The sequence below is a fragment of the Cyanistes caeruleus genome, chromosome 29 (assembly GCF_971803275.1).
Source record: "Cyanistes caeruleus chromosome 29, bCyaCae1.hap1.1, whole genome shotgun sequence".
Lineage (NCBI taxonomy): Eukaryota > Metazoa > Chordata > Aves > Passeriformes > Paridae > Cyanistes > Cyanistes caeruleus.
In genome coordinates this window covers 1791715-1814778 of record NC_141729.1, presented here as the reverse complement: position 1 = coordinate 1814778, position 23064 = coordinate 1791715, and the positions used below count along the sequence as shown (strand labels likewise).

Sequence of the window (23064 nt, the reverse complement as noted above, 5' to 3'; positions counted from 1 at the left end):
TCTGGGAAGACACCCAAAGTGGAACCCAGCTCCATAATGGGCAGTGGATCTTCTCCTGGCCAAGTGGGGAAAAGCCACTGGGATTTCTCTATATTAGGGCTGACTTGGAGAAGTGACAAATGAGGTCGTAGCCAACAGAAAGCAGCTCGGGGCTGGGTGGGGGCAGCTTTGCTTCCAGCACAAACCAAAGGAAAAACCCCCTTTTGCAGAGCAGCAAAGCAGAACCAGCTGTTTGTTCCAGATGTTCCACCGGGATGGAAACCAGCGAGAGGAGCGGGCAGACATTTGTCCACGAAACACACGGAAAATTCAACTTCACCTTCCCCACTGATTTTCCCCCACCCTGTTTTTTCTGCTTACGCTATAGTCACTTGAAGTTCAAGCTCAAAACAGGAAAAGCTGAGCCTAAAAAACAAGCTTAGCTTAGCAAAGCTCACTGGCTTTGAAAAGGGCTTTCCACATCCCCTCTGCGAGCAGCAACACCTGCAAAGCCGGCGCCTTTGATGAGGCACAGACCAAAGCCAGGCTGAAGCGGGGCTTTTTAACAGAAATATTTCATGCTGGATTCCCAAAAAAAGCCTGAGGGAAGGGCTGGGAGGGCTCAGTCACCCCGGTGTGCTCGGCACTGACAGCGGCAGAGCCGTTATCTCGCACGGGGAAATGTTATCACATTTCACTCATTGCTGTGGAGGGCTGGAAGGACAATAACGACAGCAAGCTCCAGGATCTGGATTAAAGTCTCTAATGGGAGCTTACCCTGGAGGCTGGCAGGCTGCAGAACACGCCTGGGGAACAGAAAGCACCACCAAGTCTGTTTTACACCCTCCAACGTTCCTGATCTGAGGCACAGATCCCTGGGAACCAGCTGGAAACAACCTCCAGAACCCAAATGAAGCGGTTCCCAGTTGGTTCCCAGTTGGTTCCCAGTTGGTTCCCAGCACAGCCAGCTTAGATCTGGTGGTGTTTAAGCACTGAACCTGCAAGGTAAGCCCTGCATGAATCATCCCAGCTGATCCCAAAAACCCTGAGGAGCTGTAAAGCACCGCGTGTGTCTCACTTGGAATTCAACCCCACATTAACAACTTGATTAATTGGGAATTCCAAAAGAGAACGGGGCCAAGGCCAGTAGCAGAATCATGTTTTATTGCATCTGTTACCAGGAGGAATGTTCCCAACAAAACCATTTATAATTATTCTGGGGTTTAAAGCTTTAACCTCCCTGTGTTTGCAAGCGAAATGTCACTTTTCTGGGCTGGGAGGAGAACTTGGAAGTTGCTATAAATGAAACAAATGACTTGGAGGAAGAACCAGCTCTGGCATCAAAGCAAGGCAGAGATACAGCATCAATAGGGGAGGGCTTGGGATGTATGGAAGGTTGGCAGCTTGCAGAAGAGAGATTTTAAAACACATTTGAAGAGGTTTAAAGCGACATGGGGTTGAATTTGGCACCACAATTCTAGCTGGACACGCCAGGGATATGGAGAGCGACCATTCCCTGTGGCTGGAGGCACTTCCCAAGGATGTGGGGACTGCCAGGTACCAGGAGGACATGGAGTAGAGGACACTGAAGAGCCCTCGAGGGCTCCAGGGGGGCTGGAATGAGGAATGAGGGAGTTTCTACACTTGCATGCCTTGGATGCTTCCTGGTGTTTTGCACAGATCCTTTTCCCAGCCTTTCCCGGCACTGTGCCCAGGAATTGATTGCTGCCTGTTTGCAATAGCCAAGGTGCAAATCCAGGCATTCACAGCTTTTTGGGTTTAAATAATCTAAAATAATCTCCTTCTTTCCTTATTCTGCCTCTCGCTGTGAAGCCCAAAGACAAGAGTTTGCTCCACTTGGAAAGGGAAAGCTCAGCAGGACACAGGGAGGGAATTTCAAGAGGAATTGGGACTTGCAACCCCAAAAATGCAAAAGGGGCTGGTGCCAAACCTGCCCCCACCATGACCTCTCTCACCATTCCCAAAATCTGGCATTTGTAGGGAAGTTTTACACATGGAGCCAGCCAGAGTGGGAACAGAGGCCAAACTCCCAAATCCAGCTCACAAATCCACCTTCACTCCCACTTGACAGGGCTGACTGGATCTCTTTAATATTACTCTGGATCTCTTTAATATTACTCTGGATAAAAAGTGAATTAAATCAAGATTAACATATAATTCCATGATTAGACAGCCATCATGTGTCCCATCATAATTGGATTGGAAGAACTGGCCTGGGAAAGGTGCATGCCATTACCACACCACTTTTCCTGATAAATTTCCTCTTTCCATGGGTTCTGTTCCTGGTCATAACAATTGTTTCACTTTCTAATTTAACAAAATCATTCTATTCATTATATTCCAGCTTCGTGGGTTGGGGATGGTCCTTCCCTACCACAATCACAGACCTCTCTTGTGCCTTTCTGGGATTTGGGACTAAAAGCTTAATGAAAGGAGCATTTTTCCCACTGGGAATCCTTCAGCAGGGCCCTGCCTCATCAGCATCTCCCAAAGGAGGAGTTCATCCCGATTTCCGTGCTGCCTGTCAGCCCTGCACTCTGGGGCTGGGATCTGGGACAAGCCAGTCTCGCTGTCACAGCGGGTTTGGGACAGCAAACCCTTCCCAGAGTCCCCTTCCAGCAGCATTCCAGCTTTCACACGCTTCTTCCCCTCCCCTCTCCCCTCACAATTCTTTTCTTTAAAAAAAAACAAAACCATCAACCAATCCACTCTCCGTGGCCTCATTATACTGGGAATTCATGTTTTTAAATGAGAATTTCCCTAAGCCAGAGGCCCAGCAAGAATTTGTTGAATGATTTGTTGCCGACATCCAGCTGAGCTGATGAACTGAGAGGCTTTGAGGGGCGCTGGGGGTGTTTGAAAGGTTTTGTCTGAGCCACAAATTCAAATTTCTCCTTTCACCTGGACAACCAAACACCTGGAGCCACGAGGAACACCTGGAAGGGATATTTGGCCCTTCCACCTCCTTGGCCCCTGCTCTGGCATCGTTTCCTGCCTGCCTGCAGCAGGATGCAATTAAACCATCCCCTCCTATTTTATTCCGTTAAAAGGTCACGCTTATGGAATTGTGGAATATCCTGAGCTGGAAGGAATCCACGGGGATTCCAATGCCTGGCTCTGCTCAGGACACCCCCAGCTGCTTGGGGCAGGCACTGGATCATCTCCCCATGGATGCCAAATTTTGTGTGGTGTCCCACGAGGCTGCTGCTGCTGCTCCCCACCTTCCCAGCGGTCACATCACGGGGAAAACCTGGATATTTTTCCATCTGGGATACTCTAAACCTGCTGTTGTTTCACTACAGAAAGCAGATTTTGTGTATCCAGGTGGGAATCTCTTCCAGCATAGTGCTGGTGGAAGGGAGAGGCACATAGGAATGAAAACTTCTGGATTCTGCCTTACCCTGATGTTTGGAGCAGCCCCTGCCTGTGCTCATCAAAGCCCACCCTGAGCTGTGGGATCACAGGGACTCTCCAGGAGGAATCCGTGACATTCCCACATGGGGGGAAAGGGAAGGGAAGGAGGAGAGGAAAAATAAAAGGAGCAGGAAATAAAAAACATTTTTTTTGCCCCACCACTAAGGCCATACATCCTCTTGGAATTCTTCCATATTATCACAGGCAGAGAAGACTAGGGGGAATGGATTTCAACTAAAAGGGGATTTAGATGGGATATTGGGAAGAACTTCTTCCCTGTGAGGGTGGGGTGGCCCTGGCACAGGGTGCCCAGAGAAGCTGGGAAAGACTTCCTCATCCCTGGAAGTGTCCAAGGCCAGGGTGGATGGGGATTGGAGCACCCTGGGATAGTGAAAGGTGTCCTGCCCAAGGCAGGAGGTGGAACAGGATGGGATTTAACCTTTCCAACCCAAACCATTCCATGATTCTGTGATGATCCCAGCATGGAGATCTGAGGGTAAAATCTCCATGTCAGACCAATCCTGGGCTAAGAGCAGAGAGTGGGAGCAGCACTATTCCACCCTGGATCTACACAACCCATACACAGACACAGGGCCCAACACCTCTCTTTTGAAGGTTTGTGGGTTAACACAAAAAAAATCCACCTTTTCTCTCAGAAGGAGCTGCTGCTCTGGAATATAATCCCTTTTCCAGGTGAATACACTCCCACTGCAAACCCAGCCGAGCAAACCAGAGGAGCAGTGGGATGTGTCCTTCCCCTTCCTCCCCGGGGGGCTCCTCCTGCCAGCACCACCCCAAATCCCACCGGCCCCAGCCCCACCTCTGCTGCATCCGTCCCAGCTCCCCTGGAAGCTGCTCCTCGTCACACCTTGGCTCCCTGTCAGGATTCCGGAGCATGGGGCTGGAAGGGAGCCAGGGGCTGCTGGAGCTCAAGCTGTCGGCCCTGCTCTCCCTAAATCCTCTGCAGAATCCTTCAAAGAACCCCTTGCACTCATCCCTGACAGTTCCTACCCAGAAAGATTCCTCTGCAGAGCCAGAGGCTCAGCTGTTCCTGCAGCCTCTTTTTTTCCAAGAGAAATCACTCCCTCTGTTATTCCAGCTGATTTCTGACACATTTCAGGCCCCTGCTCCTCCAAAAGCCCTTCCTTACGCTGCTTCCAACTGGGATAAGCGCTCCACTTCCACTCAGCCCTGCCTCTGTGGATCCAGATGGCTGCAATCCCTTGGGATTTGTGGCATTTGCTAAGAGCTGTCCCTTCCTGTCCCATCCCAGGTCTCCACTGAGCCAGCAGCAGCCATGGGGATCCACTGAATCAGAAAACAACTCCCATTTCTTGGTCATGGAATCCCAGGGAGTTGCAAAGCCCTGTCACAGCCCAGGTGACTTCTGTTCCTTTCTCCTGAGGTCCAGGGTTTTCAGAGGGAAGCAGCGACTCAGGCACGTGGCCCTTGCTCTTCCTGCTCAATCCTGAATCCTGCAGCTTTTCCAACATTTGCTTCCCACTGCCTGGTGGGATCCTGCTGCCTGCAAGGCACCATCAACTGTCTCTCTTGTGTCCCTGAGTGACAGCTCCAAGTGACATTAAAACCACTCCAGTCAGGCATTAACCCCATCACTGCTGCTCCACTGTCACTGCCTGAGCATCCAAAGACTGGGACATCACCTTCCTGCCCAAAAATCACACTGTGAGTTACCAGCATTGCTTTCATTCCATGCACAACTCCATGGGAGGGTAAATCCAGCACAAGGTTTGGTGTTTGGACTGATTCTGAGCTGGATTTGAACTCATTCTGAGCTGTATTTTACTGATTTTTGGGCTGGATTTAATTGGTTCTGAGCTGTATGTTATTGCGCTTTATTTGAACTGATTCTGAGCTTTATTTTACTGATTTTGGGTTGAATTTGAACTGATTATGAGCTGCATTTTACTGATTCTGACCTGTATTTTATTGAGCTACATTTGAACTGATTATGAGTTGGATTTCACTGATTTTGAGATGTATTTTACTGATTATCAGCTGTATTTATTTCATTCTGAACTGCATCTAATTGATTTTGAGTTGCATTTTAATTATTCTGAGGGGTATTAAACTGATCTGGGACTTTATTTAACAGATTCTGAGTTGCACTTAATTGATTCTGAGCAGAATTTTATTGATTTTGAGCTGGATTTGAACAGATTCTGGGCTGTATTTTACTGAGTTTTATTTGAACTGATTATGAGTTGAATTTTACTGATTCTGATCTGTATTTTACTGATTCTGAACTGAATTTGAACCAATTCTGAGCTGTATTTTACTGATTCTGAGCTGTATTTTAACTGAGGTTCAACACTTTGGGTTCCTTTAGCCCCAGCACCCCCAAGCTCCACGCCCTTGGTCACCTCTATACTGAAGTAGCCTCTGTCCACGTAGTCCCCCAGGAAGAGGTAGCGGGTGTTATTGGGTGATCCTCCCACTTCAAACAGCTTCATCAGGTCAAAGAACTGTCCGTGGATGTCACCACACACTGGGGGAGGAAGAATAGCACAAAAGAGGGACAGAATTACCACACTAAGAAAAGCAAGGTCACGACAGCAGCGAGGAACAGAGCACGGCCACGCTCTGAGCGAGCGCCGGCAAAATCCTCTCTTCTGAGAGCTCAGGAGAGTTAAAAAACCTTGTGGGTGGAAGGAACACAGCAAAAAAACCTGCTGGGGTTACCCTGGTCGTTATTCAGGAGTCCAGGCCTGAGCTCTGACCTGTGATTGGAGCCTCCACCTCGATCATGGTCTTCTCATGCCTCAGGATGGCGGCGCCGTCGTTGATGATTTTCAGCGCCGCGTCCTCCTCCAGCCGCCCTTCCTTCACCAAGTGGCTCTTGAGGACGTCGAGCCTCGGCTTCCCATCCTCAAACACCTCCTTCAGAGTGAGCCGCTGCGTGGGAGGGAATGGGACAGCTGGAAAGGCAAGGGAAGGGAAGGAGTCAGCAACACGGCGCTTTTCGGGGAGAGGGAATGACAGGCTTTGCTTCCGAGCCTCGAGCTGACACCCAGAAATGGAATTTCCACCGAAATGATAATCTCAAATATTGAGCAAAGAGCTGAGCTGCCAGAGCTGCTGGATGCATCCCTCAGCTTGGTTAAAATCCCCCTTGGTGTGGCCTAAATGCCTCCTGCACCTATCCTAGAGCTGCCTCCCAATCCCAATCCCAATCCCAAGGGGACGGTCGGTGTTGGAACCTAGAACAGATTCCATGGAAATATCAGCAAACCAGGAAATCCAGGAACCAGCGAGCCAGGTAGGAGGACCAACATGTAAGGTTTTTCCTTATCAGGAAACCACAAACCCCCAAAAAGCAGAATTTGCTTTTCTTCACCCCAACACCTCAAAAAGCTTTAACCTCAAATAGCTGAATTTGGCCTTCTCTGCCCCAATACCTCAAAAAGCTTCACCCCAAACTTAGAAATTGTCAAATCTAGATGGAATCCAGTATTTAAGGTCAAGTTAAAAGTCTCAGCTATTTGCAGCATGTTCCTTAGTTTTAAATTCTGGATAGCAAAATAGCCCATCAAAACCTGCTATTATTATTATTATTATTATTATTATTATTATTATTATTATTATTACTGTTACTATTATTATCATCATCATCATTATTTCATGATAGAGACTAGAACGGTGTGGGAGAAGGTGACCTTTAGCAGAAATTAAGTAAAAAAAACAGAACAAAAACCAGAGTTTTCAGTAAAAATCTGAATTCCTCATCTCCCCTCTCCCAGGCCCGCCTAATTTAAAAAAGATGGGAGCACACATGACCCTGGTGTAATATTTAAAGGCTGTATAATGTCTTGAATTAAAATTAATTCCAGGAAGGAGGCCTGGATGTTTGGGAAGAACTGGGAATAAAATCCTGTGCAACAGCCCCAAGTGCATGGCCTGGCTGCCAGCAGCTCCTGCAATCCATGGGGTGATGGGAATCTTATCCCAGGGATCCTCCCAGATCCTCCGAGTCCATTTCCTCTCAAATTCAGCAGAACCAGGATTTCCTCCCCCTCTGGGGTCAGCATCCCCTGGCCACGGCAGGACCAGAACGATTCCAGCCAAGCTGAGATGAGGAGATGCTGGGATGGCGTTTGTTTTGGGATGCTCCACACGGAGCTCCAAGAAAAGCCTCTCATCCCAGTGCAGATCCCACAGGCAGCTGGCAGCACCCTCCCAGCCTCAGGGATAAGGCACAAACCTCCCCCAAAAAGTGCTGGAAGCTCTGCTGTCCGTAGGGATGCGGGCAGCTGGAAACACCATCTCACCCTTGCCAGGCATCCCCCAAAATATCCCAAAATCTGGAATATACTGGGCTTTTCATGGGGATTTTAATGATCAGTCTGTGTCTGAGCAAGCACCTCCAACAGCCTCTGAGAGCAAGGAGCCCACCCACTGGATAATGAACCATCTTTCCATCATTCCACTTCTCCTGGGAGCGTGTCGTGCTGGAAGGCAGATTTACACTGAGCTGGAATCCAGCTGGGATGGAAAATACCTGGGATGCAAATCAAATCAAACCAAATCAAATCAAATCCCTGTCCTGATCCATCACCCTGCAAAGACCCTGCTCTGGTGAGGCCACACCTTGAGGGCTGTGTCCAGCTCTGGGAGCCTCACTGAGGGGCTGCAGTGAATCCAGGGCAGGGAACGGAGCTGGGAAGGGGCTGGAGCCTCAGGAGGGGCTGAGGGAGCTGGGAAAGGGCTCAGCCTGGAGAAAAGGGGGATCAGGGGGAATTTCTGGCTCTGCACAACTCCCTGAAAGGAGAGGACAGCCGGGGGGATTTGGGATCTTATCCCAGGGAACAGGGACAGGAGGAGAGGGAACGGCCTCAGGCTGGGCAGGGGAGCTCAGGGTGAACAGCAGCAGGAATTTCCCCATGGAAAGGGCTGTTAAATAAAGGAAGGGATTGCCCAGGGAGGTTTGGAGTCCCATCCCTGGGGATGTCCAAGGAACACCTGGGCACGGCACTCAGCACTCTGGGCTGGTGACAAGGTGGGGATCAGGAACAGCTTGGACTTGGTGATCCTGGAGCTCTCTCCCAACCTGAAGGACCCTGTGATATGCCAAAATATGTTGAATTTTCCAGGATAGAGCTGGCCAAATAACACAGTGAGAACAGCAGTGCCACCGCTCCCTTTTAAATGCAAATCCAGCAGCAATTTACCCTGAAAACCCCAAGAGGAAACGCAGAGAGGCGGCACAAGAGATTCTTTACAGCTGAACATCAATTTTCAAATCACAGGAACTGCAGGAGTGGCTCTAATGAAAGGGGAGCTGGTGCCTGCAACGAGGTGGCCCCGCTTTCATCGATCCCTTTGGAAGTTGTGCTCTGGTGTCCCACGTGCCTGGAACGCTCCAGAGCCTTCCCCACCAAGCTGCCAATTAAAGAGGGTTAAACCAGACCTGCTTAAACCAACATGGGCTGGAGCAGAGCTTTTACTGCATCCACAGCACAGCTCTGCTCCAAAAGGAAAAAAAAAAAAAGAAAAAGTCTCTGGAGATGGATAAAAAAGCATTTTGCAGGATTTTTCCCCTCTGGGTCACTGTAAGGTTGGCAGTGCTGCGGGAGGAAATGAGGGAAGATTTGGGGCTGACACCAACAGGATCAGCTGGGATGAGGGAGGGCAAAAGGAGCTGGGTGGAAATGCGGGTCCAGGACTTGGAACAAGGGGATTTTTGGGACACTGAGAGGCTGGAAAATGATTTGTAAGTACTACAAACCCTGTGGTTGTCCTGGCATCTGACTCCAAAGGGAGCCAGGGAGCACTTGGAGGGCAAATGATTTCCAGGAAAGAGAACAGAGATATAGAAACCATTCATCTCCACATTCCCCATCACTGCATGCTCTCAAGCACGGCCAACACCTCTGGAGCCACCCTAAGGAAGTGGAAAGCCCCAGAAATGGGGTTCCAGAGCTCAGCAAAGATGGGATGTGACCCCAGGACGGCACTGCTCATCCAGAGATCCATGGGAAGCTCCTGGCTTTGCCTTTTCCTGGTAGCCCCAGCGAGCAAAGTTATGCAAGATCAAATCTGAGGCTCCAGCCAAGAACTTTTATGTAAGTTCCCTCCTTGGCTTTGCACAGCTCCACTCCCACAAGGAGCTGGGCACGACCAGGAACCGGCTCCTCCTTGGCTCTGCCAGGGATTCAGTCACTTAATTCAGCCACTTTAATTCAAGATCTCGATTTTATCCTTATCCACGCTCAATTCTCCTGGACAGGAGGAAGAGGATGCTCCTGCAGCCAGGCTGGGCTCTCCTACAGTGGGAACAGCCCTCAGAGCAAACTGACCTGGAATTTTGTACCTCCAGGGCATTGAGAAGGGTGGAGAGACTCAGCCAGTTCCTGCTCCTATCTGAAAAATGAGGAGGCAATTCCTTATCTCACAAAAAACCCCTCAGAGTCGTGGAATGGCTTGGGATGGAAGGACCTTCCTCTATCCTAGGTTGCTCCAAGCTCCAGCCAACACTTCAGGGATCCAGGGTTAGCCACAGCTTCTCTGGGAATTCCATCCCAGCCCCTCCCCAGCCTCACAGGGAAGAATTCCTTCTGTATATCCACCCGAAATTTCCCCTCTTTCAGCTCAAACCCGTTGCTCCTGTCACAATTCCACGGTTGGTCCTGGAATGCCCAGGCAGTACAGACACAGCAGGTTAAGCTCATCCTCAGAGCCAGCTCCCAAATAATTTGTGAAAATGATGGATAAAACATTCACAGCATTCCAAAAATTAAACCCTGTGACCTCTGTGCCACCTTCCCTCCGCACACAAACCCGAGTGCTGCACCCGGTCTTGTTTGAACAGTGAAATCTGCAGGTCTGGGGTTTATAATTCCACCAAGGGCATCCAAACCTGCTCCCAGGAATAGGCAATTCCTGCTCCACCAACGGGACACGTGCTGAGGGCCAACCCACAAACAAAAGGACACAAAAGCAAGTGAAGTTCCAGGTGTGAAATGGATTAAAAGGTCAGGTGTGCCCAAGGGAAAATGAAAAGGAAACTAAAAGGAAAGTCAAAGGGATCTCTTTGCTGGACTCCAGGGCAAGGTTCCATTTCCCACCAAATTAACATGGATTTTATTTGCCAGGCCACGAGCAAGGGGGTATTTGCAACACTCTAAGAATGGATAGCTGAGGATGGAAGAATTTAGGAAAAAGCTGCTTTTCCACCACAAGCATCGCACATCCCTCAGCGCCAGCTGAAAATCCGGAACAAAAAAATCCCATTCCTCCCTACCTCTGTCCCTAAAATGCACTGAAAATTCAGCTTCATCAGGGCTGCCCCATCCCCACCTCCAGGCAGAGCCAGTGCCACGGAAAACAAAGTGATCCACAAATGATTGTTTATATATCCCAGAGTCCCTTGGATGGCTGGACGGAGCAGCTGAGGCGGATTCATGACTGAAAAAGGAGCAAGAGCTCCGTGCCTGGAGCAGCAGCGCTGGCCAAACGCAGCTCCCAGGGTCTGCAGGGAAAAGGTGTCCCCTCAATCCCCCCAAAATAACCCTACAGGATTCAAAATTCTCAAAAACAAACCCCAGAGAGGTGTGCCTGGAGCTCCTGATGCACATCTGGGAGTGAATCCAAACGAAGCCCCTGCTTTGCTTGCTCCTTATCTTGGAGCAGATGGTGAGAGATGCACTTTGGAGAAAAAAAAAAAAAACACATTTTGGGGCCACACCAAGGATTTGGACACTGAGGAAGCTGGGTGGGCTGTCACAGGTAGAAACATTCCCAGGAAAACTCTACCAGGAGCCATCCAGACCCCCTGTGAAGGGGAGAAGGTTTTTTTTTTCCTCTTTCTCAATTTCCAAATAGCCCAATGTTATTTTTATCCAATATTTTATTCCCATTCACACCTAACCTACATTCATCTATTCAAAGCCGAGTCTGGGCCTCACACGGAGCCAGCTCGGAGGGAATAATGTGGAGAAATCCAGCATGGAAAGGCAGTGGAAATGGCTTTTTTTTTGCTGGGAAAAAGGTGGATTTTCAGCTTTCGGAGTCATTAATGGAGAACAAACCCTTGGAGGCAGGGGATGAATGTCACTGGCACAAGGACAGGCTGGATCTCAGCAGCTGGGTGATGTTGGAATCCCAGAATCCTGGAATTATCCAGCTTGGAGTGCTCCAAGGTCATAGATTCCAATCTGAGCCCAATCTCCACCTTGTCCCCAGCTCAGAGCACTGAGCGCCACATCCAGGCATTCCCCAGAAACCTCCAGGGATGGGAACTCCACCACCTCCCAGTGACCACTCTATTTATCAGCAACCACCCCATTTTCCACGGAATAATCTTTATCCTTCCCAAAACTATTAAATCCACATGAATTTCTGGTCGTTAAACACAAAATATTTTTGCTTTTTTTTTTTTTAAAAAAAAACAACTCTAAAAGGTTTCTGGGAGGTTTTTTCTCCCTGATATGCAAACCTGCAAAACCAGGAGTGTGTGTGTGTGTGTCTGTGTGTGTTTGATATCCTGACTTTTCCTTGGATCAAGCCCTGACAAATAATCTGTGTCCTTTTCCAGGGCTGGCACGGGCAGCCTGACCCTGCCATGGCACAGAACTGCTCGTTCCAACTGCAGAAACTCTGGGGAAAAAAAATAAAGTGGAGCTTCCATCACCTCCCACTTGAGAAAATATTGAAAATTTTGAAATTCTGAAAAACTTTATGAAAATAAACATTAATATCAAAGAAGAATCACCAAATAAACACCTTCTTGTATAAAAGCAGCAAGAGCCAGGAATTATTATTATTAAATTACTATTGCCATTTATTAAAATATATATTATTACCAGTTTTCCCCCAAATTTTTACATGTTCCAATCTTCCTTTTTTTGCTCCGAGTAAGGAACCTCCAGATTTCAGAGGCTCCAGAGACTCACAAATAGAGGAGAAATAAAAAATTCCAGAGTTCTGCTTCTCAGCCCTGGAAGTTCTGCAGGAAGACCATGAGATTTGGGTTATCTGAATTCTTTTGGAATAACAGCTCCTTTGAATGGATGGAGTTTATAACGTCCCAGTTTTATCCAGAACTCCTCGGAGCTGAATCCGACCTCCCAGTGCGCTACTGGTTCGGAAAGCTGGCTCTGATCCTCACCTGAAGCCACAGATTCCTTTTTGTAGGACAACCAGAATTATCTCCTCACAATAACCCTAAAAATATCTGCATTGTACGAGCTGAATGAATGATTTCTTCGAAGGGGACAGTCACAGTCAGCCCAAAACAGAGCTGGGATCAACCAACGGAGCCGTTCCCAGCAGCAAATATGTCCCTGCCTCGTCAGCTCCCTCCCAGTCATTCCAGGAGTAACACCCAAAATTTGAGGCCACGTTGGGAGAAGCTGGCAGGCCCCGGGGCTGAGCAGGAGCCAGGTGCATTTAAGGCTAAAAAAAGCAGGTGACAGCTCTGTGTATGGAAATGCAAACACAAACAGAGCGCAGCCCCGGCCGCGCTCACGGCTCCCACGGAAACACGGGATGTAGAGCCAAGAGGCTAAAAAACCACACAAACCCAAGCCCAGCCATGAATTTCCAAGGAAATATCACAGAATTCCAGAATGGTTTGGGTGGGAAGGTGACGATCAAGATGATCTGATTCCACCACACGTTCCACTAGGCCAGGTTGTTCCAACCCAGACTTCACCACTTCCAGGGATGGGGTAGGCACAGATTTTCTGGGAAAACCATTCCTGTGCCTCACCACCCTCACAGGGAAGAAATACACACTGAAACCTTACGGCTCCCTGAACTGTGCTCACGGCTCCCTAAAATATTTGGGATAGCAGGTGACTATCCTGGTTCTGCTGGGATTTTGGCCAGTGAACAGTGAGGCCAGGACAAACCGAGGTGCCTTGGCTGAGGAGGATTCCCCAGCAGAGCTGAGGGCCAAGGTTTTGCCACGGCTGCCAATTCCAGAGGCGGCAGTGATGGTCCCACGAGGTGGAGCTGGAACTCTGCTCCCAGTGGAGCCAGGCAGGATAAAACCCAGGAGTACTTAATTAGAACAGAGGCAACTTAAGCCACAGCAGGCACCAGCTCCCAGCCAGCAGAGCTGCTCCCAAAGCCTTCCTGGCGTGGCAGCCAGGGCTCCTCACACCCCAGATCCTGCCCTGATCCCGGAATGAAGCTGAACCCAGACCTGGATCCGTGGTGTTGCTCCTGCTCCTGCCAAAGCTCCCTGTGGATCAGAGACCTCAGAAATGCTCTCAGTGGGCACCAGAGTGTCCTCAGCCTCCCTGAAGTGATAAAATCCACATTTGCTTGCAAGGTCCGTCAAGTTTCCAGCTCAGATTTGGCTACTAATGACCAGCACTGATGAGGATTTTCCTGGGATTGTCATTGAGCTAATCAGTCCTCTGCCAGGGATGTGGGCTCTGGACATCACCAAGTGCCAGCTCACTGAGGAGAGCCCAAAAACCTGCAATTCCAGCCTGGAAAACCTCTCTCTGAAACCCTCCAGCTCTACAAACTTTCCAGAGGTTAAAAATCAAGGTATTCCCAGAAAAATCATCACTCAACAAACCTGGTGTCTTCTTCTTGCTGGTGGGATTGCAGGGAGTCGCTGCAAAGCCTGAGGGAAAAAGGAGAAGGAAAAGGAAGAGGGAGAAAGGGGGAAGGGGGAGGAAAAGGGGGAGGAAAAGGGGGAGGAAAAGGGGGAGGAAAAGGGGGAGGAAAAGGGGGAGGAAAAGGGGGAGGAAAAGGGGGAGGAAAAGGGGGAGGAAAAGGGGGAGGAAAAGGGGGAGGAAAAGGGGGAGGAAAAGGGGGAGGAAAAGGGGGAGGAAAAGGGGGAGGAAAAGGGGGAGGAAAAGGGGGAGGAAAAGGGGGAGGAAAAGGGGGAGGAAAAGGGGGAGGAAAAGGGGGAGGAAAAGGGGGAGGAAAAGGGGGAGGAAAAGGGGGAGGAAAAGGGGGAGGAAAAGGGGGAGGAAAAGGGGGAGGAAAAGGGGGAGGAAAAGGGGGAGGAAAAGGGGGAGGAAAAGGGGGAGGAAAAGGGGGAGGAAAAGGGGGAGGAAAAGGGGGAGGAAAAGGGGGAGGAAAAGGAGGAAGTTTAGAGCAAACAGCTGCAGCTACTTAAAAAAATAAAGTGAGCTCCCCAAAGGAGCCAGGAGGGGATTCCTAGATGTCAGCAGGCAGGGAAATTCACCACCTGTTTCCCAAGGTTCCAGCATGGCCACTAATAGATCATTAATGGAGACACAGCGGGGGCTTTCTGGAAAAGGCAAATCCCGGGAATGTGAACCCGACCCTGCCGCCGACTCCCGAGGGCTTCTGGATCCCATTTCAAACCTGCTCTAAGCAAACACAACTTTGTGTCCTTCCAAGATCTTGCTCCAGGGAACGGGCTGATCCATGTGGGAATCCTGGACAAAACAAGCCCCAGAAATATTCCAGAATATTCCCAGAAATATTGGCTGCCCCATTGGAGCAGCCAATAGATGCATCCAGCCAAAGGTGGTCACAGCATGGATAAATGGGGAATGTGAGCACAAAATGGTGAATTTTCACACGATCAGGGCCTTGGTTTCTTTTCTTCCCATCTCAGGCCTCAAACCCTCACCCTGAGTGGGATCCTCAGTGGACCTGGATAAAACATTCCTTGTGAGGTGCCTATTCTCAGGTTTGGGAATATCAATACCCACACATCACCTCAGACCACACCGAGGTGCTGATGGTCCACAGGGAGCCACAAAGGAATTCAAATCTTCCCAGTGGCCACCCTGGACATCGGACAGAGCAGTTCTCTTGCAAAAAAAAAGTAGCCCCCCCTAAAATTGGGAAAAATTGGTCCCAGCGCTGCTTCCAGAGCAGCCTCCCAGACCTGCACGTGTCAGGGATGGAGCAGGATGAGAGGAGCCTCCAGCTACTGCTGAAGCAGCAATTCCAGCCTCTGTGCCCTGGTCACTCTTCCTCCAGGAAATCCTCGTGGTGTTTTTCCAAGACATCACCTTTGGGATAATATTCAGTTTGAGAAGCCATTTAACCATGTCTTGCTATGCTCAGCTGCTGATAAAAAGGAATATTTTCTGGAGCAATCTAGGTTGACACCACTTCTTCCTGTTCTCCTGAAATTCACGCTGAACCATTTGGGAAATTTATCCTGGGAAATACCCCTCAGATCCACCTTGGAGCAAGGAAAATGCTTTGAACTCTTATTTTACAGGCCCACCATGGCCAAAGGAACCCCCAGATGGAAGACTGGTGGAGAATTTTGGAGAAACAACCCCCCCATAGCTCCTCAGGGAGGCTCTCAGTCAGAGGAGCTCCCACTGCTCCACACGCTCACATCCAGCTCTGCTCCTCAGTGGAAACAGGGAGAGCACAGAATCCCAAAATGGTTTGGGTTGGAAGGGACCTTAAAGATCACCTCGTTCCACCCCTGCCCTGATGCCCTCACATCTGTGAGAGGCAGCAGTGAGGCTTTATTTTGGAGGCTGGAAAATCAGGAGAACAGCCTGGACAGCCCAACATTCCTCCTACTGCCAGGAAAATCCCCAAAATCTGCACTGAGATTTTTTTTTTCTTTAGAGCACCCTCTGACACAGGAGCAACCACCGTCCATCCTCTGCCCCAACCCATCACTCCCTCTGCCCCACACTTGCTGTCCTGAGGGCTTTTCCCAGGATATTTACAGATTCCCCATCCCTGGAAGTGTCCAAGGCCAGGCTGGATAGGGCTTACAGCACCCTGGGATAGTGGAAGGTGGAACGAGCTGAGCTTTAAGCTCCTTTTCCAACCCAAACCATTCCAGGACTCCACACCTGAGGCGGCTCCCCGGTGCCACCGGAACGTGTCCCTTTGGCACGGCGATCCCAGCCTGCGGGAGCCTGCGGGAGCCAAGTCCTGCATTATGGGATAACGCTGATGCCTTTACGTAGCCTGTTCCCTCACTCCTGCTGCTTAATGATGTCTGATTCCATTAGGATCCGAGCCATCCCCGTCCCATAAACACGCCCGCCGGCCCAACGCCGGCCCCGGCGGGATCGGGCAGGGAATACCTGGAAAACCGGCCAAGCTGGGAAGGATCCCGGACAAATATAGATCTCCAAGGAGTATCTTTAGATTAGCAGGCGGCTCTGCCCCCACTGAGACCCCAGGATTTACCTAAATAGCTCCTTCAGCACAGCCCAGCGCTCGGAGCTATTTTAAGCCAGCACCCTGCCCTACTTCCTAAGGAACAGCCTTCCCTCCTCCTGCCTGTGCAGCCAGAGCAGCCCCAAACCCATTCCCCTCTCCACTCTGACACCTTCCATTAAATAAAAAATACCCTTTTGGCGCGGTATCCAATTAATCCGGGCTCATTTATTGCCACAAGGCCCTTCACAGCCTCGAGCAGGGAAAGCAGGATTAACCTTTCCCAGCCTCATAGGCAGAAAAATAACATTAAACAGTGAAATCTCGAGGAGTACGACCTTCCCTCCTGCCCTGCCCACCTCCAGCACCCACCTGAAGCAGCTCCCAGAGGGAAGGCATAAATCCCACCCCCAATCCATGTGTTCTGATGCTTTATCACTGGTCCCCAATGGTTTTGTGCCCAAGGCTGGGTTTGGGGTTTGCCACCAGCATTTCTGTTAATTAGAACATTTGTTAGCACATTTATTAGCCAGCAGAGCATCCTGGCATCCCAGGATGCAGAGATCTGGCAGTTTGAGCCCAAAATGAGGCACCTCTGGCTCTGTTTGGGGCACCCCAGGAACACTCTGGAGAGGAACAGCTTGTTCCTTGTGCCTTTGGATTCGTTTTTGGGATGAAATGCCACAAGATCCAGCAAAATCAGCCCCAAGCCTGGCATAGCCACAAACCAGCCCCTTTTCCCAGCACATCCCATTTATGGATAACAAAGCATCTTTCCTGTTTATATATAACAATAATAAGAGTATCAGAATTACTTGGACGAGTTTTGGGGATTTTTTTGCAAATACCCTCAAAATACCACGTTCCCAAGTAATTCCATGGGATCCCACAGGGTTCCTGCTTTAAGGACTGCCTCACCCCACACCTCCTTGAGCTCCATCCAGCCAAGTTGCTGGATTATGACACAACTTGCTTTTTAGGGATCCCCCTCCACATCTTGACCCCGGTGGCATTTGCACTTTTCCCTTGGCATCCCAAGGCCTGAGCACATGGACCTGGGCCTTAACTCCATTTTTAGCCATTTTCAAAGCTCCTTTTCCCCCTAGGTATTCCTTAATTCCTGCAAAACGTCAATACTAAACAAGCCAAACCAACCAGTGAGTTTTAAACCCCACAATCTCCTTTATATTTAAGATTTTCCTCAATTAAAAAGCTACTCTGGACTTTCGGATCGGTGCGTGCTCCGTGACGAAAATTCCCAACACCTCCCAACCTGGAGAAAATCCAACACTCGAGCTCCCAGAGTTGTAGCTGATATTAAAAACAAGGTGGGAAGAAAGCTGCACATTTTTCATCCCCCAAAAGCATCTCCAGGCAGCAAGATGAACTGGAACAGCCTCTGAACTCTCTGAGGAGGCAGCGATTGATCTGAGGCTGGGTTTGGGCTCCCCAGAGGCTGCGGGAGCCTCGTGGAACAAATCCCGGGGGATTGCTCTCCGTGCCTCCAGCAGCTCTGGAGCACACGGGGAGGAGGGAGAGATGTGATTCCACCCGGGCTGAGGGAGCGGGTGCTGGAGGTGTCACTGAGGCTATGGGAGCTCCCGGTGTCCCAATGTTCCCAAAAACCTTGGCTGGGTGGGAAACAGGTCAGTGACAGCACGGAATCATGGATTATGGAATGGGATGGGGGATAAGTGGCCTTGAAATCACCTCGTTCCACCCCCTGACATGGCAGGGACAGTTCCTGCTGTGCCAGCGTGCTCCAAGCTGGCCTTGGACACTTCCAGGGATCCAGAGTCAACCACAGCTTCTCTGGGAATTCCATCTCAGCCCCTCTCCACCCTCCCAGCCAGGAATTCCTTCCCAATATCCCACATCTCCCTACCCTCTGGCAGTGGGAAGCCATTCCCTGTGTCCTGTCCCTTGTCCCAAGTCCCTCTCCCTACTGAAACATATCTGGGAGGTTCCCACACGAAGTGGACACTGAAATTTTAAAAGTGTCACATCAGGGGCTTTAGAATTCCCACACACACTTTAAACACCTTCCATTTGGGAAAAAAACCAGACTGGACATGGAGAAAGGTGCCTCAACGTCCTTAAGAAAGGATGGCAAAGCACAGATTTGGAAAACACCTTTGGTTACAGTGCCAGCCTCAGCTTTACACCAAAATTCCTGGGATTCACCCCTTCCCAGAAAAGCAGGAACTTCAGGAATCACAGCCAGGAACTCTGAAACAGGATAGGAATTAGGGATGTGTCTGACTTTCAACATCAGTGGCCAAAAAGAAGGCACTGGATCCTGGCTGCTTCCGGCTCAGCATCTTCCCAACATTTTGTCCACGATACACAAAATAATAACACACGGATAGGGAAAAATTCTAGTGGATTATTTGCCCTGGTGTCTAAATACCAGTATCCTGGGTTTTTAAAGGATTTGTCATGGATGCAACTGGACACAGCTCTGCTTCCCAGAGGATTTTACACCTTCCAGCAGGAAGAATGGAGCAGGTGCACAAAATTCAACCAAAAATGACCACAAAATTCAACCAAAAATGTCCACAAAATTCAACCAAAAATGACCAAAAAAGCTCTGTAGGTTTGTTTTAAAGGGGCACAAATGCCCTGAGCTCAGGATCCACTGCAGCAGCCCAAAGCATCATTCCCACCTGCCTGAATAATGTGGATTTCATAGGATGTGGATCCAGCAGTAAATCCTATGGATCCACCAGGTAATTCAAGCTTAATTTTGGGCTAATACAGACACCCAGACTCCCTAATCCCTCAGATTTCTAGCTGAACCTTCCCAAGTGCTCTTTGGAGACCAAAATTTGGACATTAAAGGTCTCTGTAACCATCAGCCATCAGTTTCCTGCTAAAACTGGGCTACAAAGAGTAATTCTTGCCCCACAATTCAAGATTTTAATATAAACTCCCGACAAATCCCAAAATGTGAGATTTTAAAAAAAGTAATTCCTGACCTACCCCAAAAGCCAAGATTTTAATAAAAATAATTTCTTGAAGCATCCAAAAATTAGAGATTTAAAAAAAAGAAACAATTCATGGCCTACCTCAAAATTCAAGATTTTAATAAAAATCAATTCTTGACACACCCCCAAATTTGCAATTTTAATAATGAAGCTCCCCCAGTACAAGTTTTAGCCCAAATCTGCTTTTCCTCTGACTAAACATAATTACAGTTAAGGCCTTCTACAGGGCCCTGGAGATGTAAATATATAGGTTAAACATAGTTAAAATTCCACATCCTACTTAATTGCAGGCATTTTCCACGGAACAAAATGAGCTTTTATCTTCAGCTTTTAATTATTAATAACCATGAACAATGTCACCACCTTTAAACAATAACCCGGGCCTGAGAAGGAGATATTTCTCCCCAAATTTCCACAGGCACTCAAGTACACCTGGGGGAATAAAAAGCAATCTTTGGGAAGTTCATGCAGATTTTGGGGTGATTTTGGAGTGAGCAGGCCCTGAGCCTCCACTCCACCTGGATAGGGACTCACGACCGCAATTAGTGGGACCACGGGGATTTTTGGGGGGTTGCCAAACCCTTGATAGGGACCAGCAGGATCCCTGACAGGGATTCCCAGGATCTGGAAGCCCCAGGAACAGGGAGAGCGCCTGGATCCGGCCGACTCAGCTGAATCATAATGGCTGCATTGACATTACCTTTCCCGAACAAGGCCAACCTAAACACAGGCAGCTGCCTGGGATTTAGCAGGAGATTTACGGACAGCACCGGCCGCTCCGGCTGCCTGGAGACCTACAAATCACCACGCCACACACACGGCCCCAGGAACACCCCAGATCCCCCCAAATCCGTGAGCGCTCTGGGATTATTCCCACAAAAAAAAAAAAATAATCAAAAAAATCCCCTCCCACCCTGGGCAAGCGCGGAGCTTCTCCGAGCCCGAGGGGCCTCCACACTCCGGCTGCCACCCGGATCCCCTTTCCCTGGGTTTGAGGTTATTAACATCAAACATGTGATAGGCCACATGACAGGCTAAAGGCTAAAAAGGAAAAAAAAAAATTAAAAAAAAATAAATAAAGATAAATAAAAATCGCTTGGACACATCCAGAGGGGAAGGGAGAGATGGCAGCGTGGTGGGTACACCTCCATGTCCGTGGATTACAACCATTCCTGGGAAATCGCTGCTTTCCAGCGGCCCGGAATGATGGAAGCCATGGTGGGAGGAGGTTTAATAACGGGGTGATTGTGTAACTTGGAGCCTCCCGGCGAAAGTTGAGGCACCCAGTGGATGTTCCCAGTGCGTGGGGACGAGGATGGCACCGGATCAATTAGGGCAGCGAAATGTGCATCCCCCCAGCCTCCTCCTCCTCCCGATCCAGGAGTTTCTCCGCTAACGTATTTCTCTCCTCATTAACTGCTTCGGTGTCTTCTGCTCTTTCCAAAATAGTACCTACTATAACGGGGCCGCAGAGGGGGCCAGCTGGCACCCGCCACGGGGCATCCAGACACGGAGCAGGGATTTGGGGGAGGAAAGACACGGGGGGCTGGCGGGATGAGGGCAGGGAGGGCTCTCATCCCCCCCCTTCCTCCAAATCCTCAGGGGAACCCCAGTTCCACCTAAAGCAGGGGCTCAGTGTCCCAGTTTGGGGGTGAGGATCTTGGGGGTGTGATGAGGCCCATGCCAGGATGGGGAATCCCCCCACACCCAACAGGGATGTCCCCTGCTGTCACCCCTCCCTGTCACTGCTGTGCCCCCCACCCCACAGAATGGAGGGAGGGGGCTGCATCCTCTTGGACCAGGGAGGCTAAAAATGCCCCCCCCCCCCTCAGTGCAGGTGCCCCCCACCAAACAGAGATACCCCCAAACCAAAGGCCCCTCAGCTGCTCTGCAGAGGTTTCTGATAGAACAGGGGGTGTCCCCCCAGCCCGACCCCCCCACTCAGGGCTCTCCCTTAAGGGGGGGTGTCCCACTGGACCCCACACTCCGGCTTCTCCAGGCCTCCCCTTCCCCTCTCTCTTGGGGATGACCATCCCAAACCACGATCTCCCCCTGATTTTCCAGCCTCCCCCCATCCTGGGGGTGCCCCCTCAATCTCCCCCAATTCAGGGGATGACCCCAACCACACCAGAGTCCTCCTTAAAGGGGAGAGTCACCCACCAGAACACCCCCTCCTCACCACTCCAGGCATCCCTGCCCCCCCAGCCCCCAGGCCCTCCTTTAACGGGGGTGCCCCCCCAGAACACAAACCCCCCCCCCCCAAATCACACTGCCCCCGCCCTTCCTCGGGGCTCCCCCAACCTGGGGACCCCCCCTCAAATCAAGTTCCCCCCACCCAAACCAGGCATCCCCCTGCCTTTCTCTGGGTTTCCCCAGCCGGGAGCGGGGAGGGCTCCGCTATTCTGGGGACCCCCCCAAACCAGGCATACACCCCATATTTCTCGGGAATATCCCCCTAAACCCGGCTCCCCCTCCTCCCATATCACGCTCCCCCCCTCTCCTTTCTCCGGGCTCTTCCAACCTGGGGACGCCCCCCCAGACGAGCCTCCCCCCTCTTCTTCGGCTCCCTCAGTTTGGAGACGTCCCCCCATTAACCACGTTCCCTCCTCTTTTCTCGGGGCTCCCCCAGCCTGGGATCCCCCCTTAAAATCACGGCCTCCTCCGGCCTCCCCCAAGCCAGGTGCCCCCCCACAAACCGGGCATATTCCCCTCCCTTTTCTCGGGGCTCCCCCAGCTTGGGGACCCCTCCCCACCCAAACCTCGCTCGCCCCCCATTTCTCGTGGCCCCCCTCCGCCGAGCCCCCCCCCCGCGCCCCCCGCGCAGGCAGGGGGCGCCCTCGCCGCCCCCTCACCCTTGACGATGCGCTCGGTGGTCGGCAGCTTGTTGTGGCCGCGCCCGGACATGGTGGCGGCGGCGGCACCGCTCCCCGCCGTGCCCCGCTCCGCTCCCCTCACCCGGAGCGGGGGCCGCGCGGGTGGTCCCGGCGGACCCGCTGGGCTGCCCCGGCGGCGGCTCCGCGGCGCTGCTCTCCCCCCGTCCCGCCCCCGCCGCCGCCGCCACACCGCCCTCCGCCCTCTGCCCCCCCCCCGCCCGCGCCTGCGCCACGCCCGCCCCGCCCCGCCCGCCATCTTGGAGGGGAAGGGGGCGTTGCTAAGCAACGGGGGGGCAACATGGCGGCGGCGCTGATGGGGGGGCGTGGGGATGGCGCTGGCGGTGTTTGAGCAGTCCTCGGGCACAGCTTCGCTGCTGAGGGAGGAGAGTGGCGGGACCCCGGACTGCCTTGGGAGGGACTGGAAGGATCAACCAGTGCCACCCCTGCCGTGGGCAGGGCCACCTTCCACTGTCCCAGGGTGCTCCAACGGGGCCTTGGGCACCTCCAGGGATCCAGGAGTAGCCACAGCTTCTCTGGGAATTCCATCCCAGCCCTTTCCCACCCTCCCAGCCAGGAATTCCTTCCTAATATCCCATTTGGCCCTGCCCTCTGGCAGTGGGAGCCATTCCCTGTGTCCTGTCCCTCCATCCCTTGTCCCCAGCCCCTCTCCAGCTCTCCTGGAGCCCCTTCAG

At 51.1% G+C, this 23064-nt stretch overlaps 1 protein-coding gene across 7 annotated transcripts in view; it reads right to left on the bottom strand.

Moving 5' to 3' along the window:
* Positions 1–22520, bottom strand: part of PPP3CC (protein phosphatase 3 catalytic subunit gamma) — a 38776-nt gene extending 16256 nt beyond the window's left edge. For 2 of the 7 annotated variants that reach the window (XM_086865193.1, XM_086865195.1), the window contains exons 1-4: positions 22352–22515; positions 13967–14014; positions 6156–6353; positions 5799–5923 (exon numbers count right to left, since the gene is read on the bottom strand). In XM_086865193.1, coding sequence (XP_086721319.1) covers positions 5799–5923; positions 6156–6353; positions 13967–14014; positions 22352–22403 — 423 coding nt within the window. In that variant the 5' untranslated portion in view covers positions 22404–22515. Of the gene's footprint in view, positions 1–5798; positions 5924–6155; positions 6354–13966; positions 14015–22351 lie in introns of all 7 variants that reach the window. The other 5 variants (XM_086865197.1, XM_086865198.1, XM_086865199.1 and 2 more) reach the window with 4 other exon arrangements.
* Between the last annotated feature and the right edge of the window lie 544 nt (positions 22521–23064).